Source organism: Lactuca virosa, chromosome 7 (assembly GCF_052849685.1).
Source record: "Lactuca virosa cultivar CGN04683 chromosome 7, Lactuca_virosa_CGN04683_v6, whole genome shotgun sequence".
Classification (NCBI taxonomy): domain Eukaryota; kingdom Viridiplantae; phylum Streptophyta; class Magnoliopsida; order Asterales; family Asteraceae; genus Lactuca; species Lactuca virosa.
Genome location: NC_136432.1, coordinates 49,335,450 through 49,346,553, shown reverse-complemented (window position 1 = coordinate 49,346,553; position 11,104 = coordinate 49,335,450). Strand labels below are relative to the sequence as shown.

At 40.0% G+C, this 11,104-nt stretch overlaps 1 protein-coding gene across 1 annotated transcript; it reads right to left on the bottom strand.

Moving 5' to 3' along the window:
* Positions 1-8,750: 8,750 nt before the first annotated feature.
* LOC145126631 (uncharacterized) lies at positions 8,751-9,179 on the bottom strand. The gene has a single exon (XM_079061960.1). The coding sequence runs from the start codon at positions 9,177-9,179 to the stop codon at positions 8,751-8,753; it is 429 nt and encodes a 142-aa protein (XP_078918086.1).
* Between the last annotated feature and the right edge of the window lie 1,925 nt (positions 9,180-11,104).

Sequence of the window (11,104 nt, the reverse complement as noted above, 5' to 3'; positions counted from 1 at the left end):
CTCCCACATTAGGAGTATACGGCCGCACACTTGGGTGTGCGGGCGCACACACCCTCCTGGCAGCACACACATGTGTATAAGGTTAGAACTCAGCTTTCATTAGACTCTTTTCACACTCATAAGCTAAGAACTCACTTCTCTCTCAACTATCATCCAAATTTTCTTCAAAGATCTTCAAGTTGTAAGTGTTTCTCCCTTTAATTAGTTGATTCATTACACTTCCTAGTAAGGATACATGATTTCATCCATGAAATTACTCCTTTTGTTTAGATCTTCAAGTGTTCTTCATTTTCACCAAGAACACCTACTAAGTTCTTGGGCTCCAAACACCCCTAAACACTTCTAAATTGTATGTACCCTTCTTATGCTTGATACTTACTAGTTTAGAGCCATAGAAAACGTCGAGAAACATGTTCTTCAAGGAGTGTGCGGCCGCACACACCCCATGTGGCCGTACACCCCTTTGTTTGGTGCATATTGGCCTCAAAACTCATGTTACATGCTAGCACCAAATCATGGACACTTAAGGGATGCAAGAAATTGCCTTGAAACTCACTTTGGCATGTTTCTTAAAGAGTGTACGGCTATACACCCACTTAGGTCGTACACCCTGGCCGCACACTCACCAAACTCATGCATCTTGGCCGTACACTCAAAGGTGTGGTCGTACACCCATTAGATATAACATTTGGTACTTCTAGCACTTCAATCTAAGTGTTTTTCTAAGTCCTAGGGTGTTTTCCTTTCATGATTAGTTGTATAAACACTAATTATATACATATATGTGCCAATATATGCTTATTAGGATCCGTTGTGCTCAAGTCTACACTTGGCACTTAGCATCCTACAAACCAATCTTTCATTCAAACCACTCACTGCAGGTGATTAATAACTATCAAACAATGGATTTCTTACATTTCAAACTGTGCTTTCAATCAAAATGCTTCAAATCGTTTTACAAACTCTTTTAAGCTTATACTTTGTCAAAAGCATATATATATATATATATATATATATATATATATATATATATATAGCTGTATAAGTAGGATTGAAAGGACTTAGGACTGATAACTCACCTTACTTCCTGTTCCTTGTTTGGTTGTGGACTTAGGGTATAGGTTGTTTGTCCGAAGGTCATTTGAATCTTAGTTATACATTATGTGTATGTGTATAGATATGAAAGTTCTTCTTCTTTCAATTCAATCCCTTTGGGTAGCAAAGGTGTACAAACTTGTTCATACATACAACCAACATTGCTAGTACACTATAATAGGTATATTTTAGGAAGTCACTAATACTATTACTAGAACAGTGAAACATACAAAGAGTCAGTTCATACATGAGTCAGAACATACTATAACTAGAAACAGATAGAGAACATACTATAACGAGAAACAGATAGAGAACATACTATAACGAGAAACAGATAGAGAACATACTATAACGAGAAACAGAACATACTATAACGAGAGACAATACTCACTATAAAGAGAAACAGTACATACTATGATGAGAAACAATACATAATACATACTAGAGAACATACTACATACTAGACAGAGAGAATACTACACTAGTACATACTATACAAATACAAGAATACTATAACATTAATGTGAGATACTACTTCATGGCTCGGCATATACTGCGGTGTCACATTTTGTACCCAGAGTCTCCTGGAGGGAGAGCGTGAATTTGTGTATAGATCTATATGGGACTGACCCTCCTACACCTTGATGCTAGCTATAGTGAGACCTGCAGGTCTACGGGTGACGAATGTCATATCATTTCGACGTCTCGAACGTCGTGTAATACGGTCGATCAAGTATGGTTACAATCATATCACATTTTACCTTAATTAAACTAACCAGTTTAAGGGTAGTTAGTACATTAGTAGTTACCTAGATAAAACTACTAGTACATCTTTATTTTCCCATTTCATTCACATTGTGATCTTCTCACATAAACGGTAATGAAAAACTATATTTTCGTAATGATAGTCATACTTTGGAAAAACGCACACTTTACAAAAGAACAAACATAGAGAACAGCGGAGTCTTGGTAGAAGGCTACTTTAGTAGAAAATATAGGATTTTCTAGGAAGTTTACAAACATTTACATCAAACACATACAAACTTTTACATCAAACATTTACAAGTACATTCTTCAAACTTATACAAACATTGACACTAAAATACTTATGAACTCAACAGCTTAAATGCTGATCTACGCTTTCAAAATAACTTGTATTCTCAGTTCGCTAGTAGACAGGTACCGATGGCCAGGTTTTGAGAAGATGGAGCACATTCAAGACTCATCTTTTATTTTGATATTTATTTTTGGTGTCTTATAAACTTCAGAACACAATTGTATTAAAATTATTACTATTAATTCAATGGATGATGTTGTTGCGTGTTTACTGTTATGCCTTGTTGCGATACTGTACATGACGTCCTCCGCCCCCGAACGTTTCCGCCGTTCAGGTTTTGGGGTGTGACAACACCTGTGGCACCCGCTACCAGCTCGACAAGCCCCAGAATGACCATTGCCGCAATTTCCACAAGTACGACTCTGCTGTCCCCCGGTCCTAGAATCAGCGGTCTTAGATCGCTTTGGCGCCGGCTGCGAATGTGTCGGGGCCTGCCGCTGCTCCCTCATCTACAGCTCAATCTCCAACTCACGCCGCCTAGCGGCCTCCTGCAACTCCATAAGAGTATCACATCGATGGGTATACACAAACTGACGGATGTTAGTCTTGAGCATGCTCAGATATCGGGTCATCTGAGCCTGCTCGGAAGCAAACTCTGGGCAGAACATCGCCCTCTCTGTAAACATGCGGGTGATCTCCGTCACCGATTCCCCCTCCTGCCTCAAACTCAAAAACACCTGTGACAACCGTTCCTGCTCGAACCGAGGAATGTATCGGGCGCAGAACATATCCCTGAACTGCTCCCAAGTAACAACATCTCTCTCATCATCAGTGTACGACCCAGTCGCCAATCTCCACCAGTCCTTGGCCCCGGACCTTAGCAGGTTCAGAGCACACCTGACCTTCTGGTCAGTAGGACACGAGCAGGTAAAGAAACACCCCTGCACATCTGAGATCCACGTCATAGCCTTGATGGGATCCTGTGTCCCATCAAAAGTAGGGGGCTTCGTGTTATCGAAGTCCCGGTACTGGAAGCCCCGACTGGCTCCACCTCCTCCTGCCGCTGATACAGCCGAGGCAACTGCAACGACAGCCGTCTCTTCAAGGGCTGCATAACGCTCGTCAAAGTACTCAACCATAGCTATCTTAATAGACCCAAACATCTCCGGCAGCTGTGACCAGAACAAAGTGGCAACCTCATCATGTAGGATCTCTCGAATCCTGGCGTCTAACTCATCTGTCCACATCTGCACCACAAGATCAGGTGCTGTTGGCCCCTCCTGGCCTCCGTCTCCAGATCTTGATCCTGAACCGGATCCAGTCACAAAGCTTCTCGTCATCACCATTCTGAAACATACCAAACGATATCAGATAATCCACATAATAACTAGGAACCAACTCCCGACTATACCCTAGGGGTTGTGACTTCCTTGCTATGCGTATGGGTCATGTGCTTTCAGTAGTACGGGCCCATACTACCTTCCACACCTACCCATATTCGTCTCAAGTATCACCACAACACCCTAACAATGCACATGCACCTGATGCTCGCTCAACCTCACCCCTAGAGGAAGGCTAATTGTCTCACAATTTACTTACCGGTCTCATACAATCCACTCATCCATGAAATTTCCACCAACCCTGCAGCATTAGTGCATGCTAACCATACATAACGCTGGACCCTATAGACCTTCGAATATCTGACCCTACCCTAAGCCCAATCAATAAGAACAGAACATAAGGCCAAATCAAACATTCTCAGGCTATAAGATCTTAATTATGTATAGCCGTGATACATGCACAAGTAACTACAGTAATGATGTCAATTTCATATAAGAAAACCCTAGGCTAGCAGGCATCATGTAATCAGACAATTCTATCATGCAATCCCTGAAGATCCCTAGCCTAGTACTAGCATGCTGTTCTAACATATCACAATATCAAATAATCATATGGTATTTTGGGGTCTACTTACTGTCTCCGACTGATCGTACACCCTGCATCCTCCTTTACTTATTTTAAAAACCATTTGAAAAAAAAAATTTAAAACCTTTCCCCTGATTTGAGACTGGAGTCATACGAGTGTTCCTCCAATTCACTCAAACCAAGGCTCTGATACCAACTTGTAACACCCAAAAATTTCAAGCCAAATTGAACTTTTTTTTTAAATATTTTAAACCATTACAACTTTGTTTTCAAAATGCAAAACATCAGAGTTTTCCCAGAAACATAAACAAAACATGAGGAGTTGTACAATCATGCATTCTCCTTGCCGCGATCCCCTGATGTACCTGAAACATTTAAACCATTACAACTGGGTCTACAGTTTTACAGACTGGACTACCCTCTGGGCTCACAGTGTGAGTCCGGATTGCCTTATGCCCACAGCTCACATCTAGCTTGCCATCAAGCCCACAGTACGAGTCTCCCTCAGCTCGTATCTGGAATGCTCCCGGGTTTGTTGGTTACCACATGGAGCAGTATCACCTCAACCCATCCCACATAATATGTCGGCATATAGCAGATAAGTACACATACAGATAAACAGACAATATCACAGGTAGTCCTACAGACCTACCCTCTACCATATCAAACTAGCATGCATAACTAACTCATACTCAACATAATACCAACTACTAGGATATCATATCCAATGGGCCGGCCTTGGTGCCTTAGACCCCTTAGTATAATGAGGATAACTCACCTCGTAATTAGTGCTGAAATACTACAAATCTTTGACTGCTGTCTCAACGGGAATCCCGAACTGTCACATAATAATAAATACTAGGTTAATACCCAATATTACTCCCTTGATTAAGTGTCATCATAATTTATTAAGTCCATTCCCTTTTGTTGGGCCAAAGCCCCATACTAAGTCCTTAACTTGAAAGTCCAAATACACAAGTCCACTACTTGCCCAATTTACTAAATTGGGCCCAACATCCTTATTGGGCCTAACCCCATGATCCACTACCACTAATTGGCCCAAAACATCTTATTTACAAAGTCCAGCAAAGGCCCACATCCATTTAGCCCATAAACAACCCAAAACCCGAAGCCCCTTTGTCAATGGCCCAACAGAGGACGTACACGGGGCGTACTCCTCTGGTACGTGGGGCGTACTCATCCAGACATTGACCACCATCGGGGTGGTTGACCCAGTATACTGGCCATACTGGATTTACGCTCGGCGTACTGGACAGTTGCCAAAACCTTGTTAAGTGCTTAATGGCTTAAGCACTTAATCCCACACTTCAGATCCAGAGATCTAACATGCCTAGGATCCATAAAGTCATGACCTTTATCACTTTGGACATCCATAAAGTCCTTAATGCTTGGTCTTAATCCATTAAGACCTTATTTTTCCATGTATGGGACACATTCAGCTAATGGGACCTCATTTTTATCATTCAAGGTCCCTTTAAGAGTCTGGAAGGACAACTCTTTTCGTCCAAATCACAACATGCACCACCTCATGGATTTTGGGACAATAATTGCTTCTAATAAAGTAAAATGATGAGATCTATGCATATGTGCATAAAGTTTGGAACTTTATACCTTCTAGAGCTTCTTGAGCACAAGCTAACTTCAGATCCACAAGCTTGATCTTCTTCTCCAACACTTTGATGCAATGCCTTCCTCTTAAAACACTCAAGAACACACCAAATAAGCTTAAAAACACAAAGGATAGGCTAGGGTTTGGGGAGAACGAATGTAATCTGTGGAGGCTGAGGTTAGAGAGGTCCTGGTGCTCATAATGTTACTTATATAGGCCCCAAACCCTAAACCTTAGGGTTTCATCCTGACATTAGTACGCCCAGCGTACACAAGTGTACGCCCAACGTACTGAGGCGGACCTTAGTACGCTTAGCGTACAATTATGTACGCGCAGAGTATTCCCTCTTGGCCCAAATTTGCAAGTTTGGCCCTTAAACTTATCTTGGCTCTTCAGTCTCAATCCCAAGGACTATAATTGACAAAGTAATGATAGAAGAGGGTTTGGAAATACCTGCGAAATCTCGGGATGTTACAATTTTCCATGCTAAAATGTTTTAGCACCTTGTCCAAGTAAGTACTTTGACTAAGTCTAATTACTCTTTTACTCCTATTTCTCAAGATCCTTATCCCCAGAATATAAGAAGCTTCCCCTAGATCCTTCATAGCGAAACACTTCCCAAGCCAGGACTTAACCTCTGGAATGTCGTTTCCTATGAGCAATATGTCATCGACATACAATACTAGAAAGCTAACTATACTCCCACTAGATTTGACATACACACAGGAATCATCCTCACTCCTGGAGAAACCAAACGGTTTGACTTTATCATCTAAGCAAAGATTCAATCTGCGAGACGCTTGCTTCAATCCATGAATGGATTTCTCATGCTTGCACACTCTATTGGGGTATTTAGCATCCAGAAAACCCTCTAGCTAACACATGTAAACATCTTCAACCAGTTTCCCATTAAGCAAAACAATCTTGACATCCATCTGCCAAATTTCATATTCATGAAACGCAGCGATGGCCAACATAACTCTAATAGACTTGATCTTGGCCACTGGTGAGAAGGTCTCATCATAGTCAACCCCTAGGGTTTGAGTAAAGCCTTTCGCAACCAGTCGTGCCTTGAATGTAAGCACCTTCCCATCCATGTTAGTCTTCTTCTTGAAGATCCATTTACACCCAACAGTCTTTCGACCTGGTACATTGTCAACCAAGTTCCAAACTTGATTTTCAAACATGGACTGGATCTCGCTGTCCATTGCCTCTTTCCATTTGGCAGACTCTAGGGCCTGCCATGGATTCCTTGTAGCTAGAAGGCTCATCCAAATTTACCAGTGCACTATCACTGATAAACGTATCACCATTCGTAGTAATATGAAAACCATAAAACTCCAGTGTCATTCTAACTCGTGTAAAACGTCTAAGAGGTAATGACTCGTCAATCGGTTCAACATGAATATCTTCTTCAGGTTAAGCGCTAGTGTTAGTGGTTCCTTCACCGCTTGATTCTTGAATCTCATCAAGATCAATTGTCCTCCCATTGTCCTCTTGGCATATAAGTTCCCTCTCGTGGAAAACTCCTCTTCTTGCTACGAAGATCACGTTATCATTGGGTCTGTAGAAAAGATATCCAAAGGATTTATGTGGGTAACCGATGAAAATACACCACTCACTACGAGGTTCAGTCTTGTCGTGAGTCTCTCATCTTACGAAAGCTTCACAACCTCAAACCTTGATATGTGCCAACGAGGGAACCTTCCCTGTCTACATTTCGTGAGGTGTTTTGGCAACCTTCTTAGTTGGGACTAGATTAAGGATGTGGGCGGCAGTCTCTAAGGCATACCCCCATAATGATATTGGTAGCGAAGCTCGACTCATCATTGAAAGAACCATGTCCAACAAGTTTCGATTGCACCTCTCAGCCACACCATTAAGCTGCGGTGTCCTAGGAGGTGTCAGTTGTGAAAGAATTCCACATTCCTTAAGATAGTCGTGGAACTCGATATTAAGATACTCACCACCCATATCGGATTTGTGCATCTTTATCTTCCTACCCAATTGATTCTCCACTTCTTTCTTAAACTCTTTAAACTTTTCAAAAGTTTCTGACTTATGCTTGATTAAGTAGATATATCCATATCTGCTATACTCATCAGTAAAAGTCACATAGAAGCTGTTTACATCCCTTGTGGTAGATCTGAAGGGCCCACACACATCTGTGTGTATGAGACCCAACAACCCCTCACCTCTTTCACAAGTACCAGTGAAAGGTGATTTAGTCATCTTTCCAGGTAAACAAGATTCGCATGTGTCATCAAACTTTAGGTCAAATGACTCCAACACTCCATCCTTTTGGAGTTAGGCTATGCGCTTCTTGTTGACATGTCCAAGAGGACAATGCCACAATCATGCCTTGTCTATACCATTAGACAAATCAATATGCAACACATTATTTCCTAATTTATCAACAACCATCATAGTTTCATATACACCATTACAAGGAAGTGCTTCAAAATAAAAAGTACCATTATAATAAGCATTTATAGATCCACTTTCATTATTAAATGAATGTTTAAATCCTTGTCTGTACAAACCATGAAAAGAAATAATATTCCTCGTCATTTCTGACGAGTAGCAACAATAATTCAAATCTAACCCTAACCAACTACTAAGCACTAAAGAGTAAACTCATATCTTGGTAACAGGAGATGACTTCCAATTGCCCATAATCAAGTTCATCATCCCATGCTCCACATCCATACTTCTTCTTAGCCCCTATAAATCATAACAAATGTGAAAACCACATCCTGTATCAAGGACCCAAGAACTAGCATGTGATGAGTTATTAGATAGAATAGTCTAATTACCTGCGAATGAAGGTTTTATCTTCCTATCCTTGATGTCCTGCAAGTATTTCAGGCACCTTCTCTTCTAATGACCAATATCATGGCAGTAGAAGCACATTGCTTCTTTAGGATCAGAGGAGGGAGTGGTAGAACCGGTTTTGGCTTTGGATCCACTAATAGAAGATCCATCATGAGACTTTCCCTTCCAGTTCTTCGAGGGAGCTTTGCTCTTCTTCCCTTTTCCTTTTCAAATAGCCAGGATAGAAGCAGTTGCACGAATAGGAGTGGATTCAACACTTTTCCCTTTCAATCCACTTTCAACAGTTCTTAGCAGACCTTGGAGTTTGCTCAATGTGACTTCCTCATTGCTCATATGATAAGTCATTTTGAACTGATCATAGCAAGCAGGAAAAAAGTGTAGGACTATGTTAATAGCCATATCTTCGTCAAAGTTGACATTCAACTTGAGCAAATGATCCACATACCTCTGCATTCTTTGCAGGTGGGTCGTTATGGACTCTCCGTCCCTTATTTTTGTGGTGATTAACGAGGTGAATATCTCGTACCTCTCTTGACGCGCTTTTTGATGGTACTTTTCCATCAATACCTTGCACATCTCGTAGGACCAGTAGTCCTCATAGAACCGCTGCAGCTCAAGAGTCATGATGGCTACCATAATACAGGACACCTTAGTGGCATCCTTGTAGCGAACCCCATACTCATCTATTTCTTCAGGAGTAGCTTTGGACTCATCAATATCGTTCAACAGTTTGTGAAGGACATATTCTTTATCCTTGTAACGCAAGGCCATACGAATGTTCTGGATCCAATCATTGAAGTTGGAACCATCAAACATAATCCTCGCACATATGTTCAAGAGTGAGAAAGAGTTTTTGGAGTTGTTGTTGGAGGGAGCGGGAGCATTATTTGAGGTAGACATCTGCAAAAGAAAAAGGACAAAGTTTTGATTAGATAAGAAATCCTTAATATGACACCCAAAATGAAATATTAAGGCTAGGACCCAACACAATAATTCACAATTCGAAAGAGGGATCTCCTAATCCAATTGTAATTATTTGAAGGTAGGTAAATGACGATTTACCAATTCCACCACGAAAAATGAAATAAAGAATTAGGTTTTAAATGAAATGAAATTTCTAGATTCTTTGAGATTCATTGAACTATTCAATGGCATGTCTAATCTCGATTATGCCCTTCAAGTTTGTGACTGGGATACCGAGGATCACAAACAAGGTGTGAATAACCATGAAAATTAGCTTGGTACTCTTGATATCATTTACCACCTAATCAATGTGCCGGTTAACCACACACGCTCCATTGATCTGTGATAATTTACGAGCTACCCATTGCCACCCTTGTTAGTCCAAGTTAGTGTGTCAGTTAACCACACACGCTCCACTAACGACTTGACAAGGTGCAATGTGCAACTTCATGGATTAGCATCAAATTCACATTTTCCTAAGGTAACTAAGATTGGGAATTTATAAAAACATTTAGTTACTTTATATTTGTCATTATACTTATTAATGAGAGAATTAACATCCTATCCTACCCGTTCGACTAACAACCCTCCACTAGTCAAGAGTGCGCTGGGTAAGAATGGATACCCAATGGCGGTTATTTTATAGGCCGCTTCCTTAAACACCCCTTATAGATCAGCTTCATGAATGAGGCCTACTAACAGTAAGACTGACTCATCTTATACATACACACACACACACACACACACACACACACACATATATATATATATATATATATATATATATATATATATATATATATATATATATATATATATATATAATCTTTTAATATTATAATAGTATAAGGGTTGTATTTTAAACTTTTAAAATACTAGGGTTTTAGAATTTAATATTTCAAAATTAAACTTTTAATTAAATTTTAAATTCCAAAACTTAAAGGGTTAAATCAACTTTTAAATAATTAATTAATCACATAATTTGCCATTATCTTAAAATTTGACCAAATCTATCTATTTTGATAAGAAAATTAGATTACGAATCAACAAAATCAATTTATGGTGATAAAAACGATTTATGGCAATTATCCTAATCTAAAATAGATCAATAATTCGAAAATTTTGATAACAGACGAGTCAACTCGTCGAGTTCATCCAACTCATCGAGTTCCTCATGGAACTCGTCGAGTTCATCTGACAGAAGACGATTTCTGCTTTGCTAACGATTTGGACATTTCACTATTGCATCAAATATAACAGAAAAACATCCTAGGTTTTGATACCACTGATGGGTTTTGAGCACAACAATATTCCTATGTGTTCATGCAACCCTAATGCTTTGGATCTAAGTTTTTCTATAGTTATACATGCAAATAGAAGTTCCAAAGCAACAACCCTAATACTAGCATACAATTTCAGAAATCAATATGAAAACTAGGGTTTGATTCTTACCTTCCTTGTTATCTCGTAATAACAAGTAATCTACAGATGATATTGACTCTTGAAAGCTTGAGTGCCTCACGTGTTGCACCTCTAATGGAATCACAAACACCAAAAGCAAAAGATGAGTGAGAGAGTGGCAGAAATCGGCTAGGGTT

Bases quoted from the DNA above. Each gene is read 5' to 3' on its own strand.
- LOC145126631 (XM_079061960.1), bottom strand. From the start codon at position 9,179: ATGGTAGCCATCATGACTCTTGAGCTGCAGCGGTTCTATGAGGACTAC.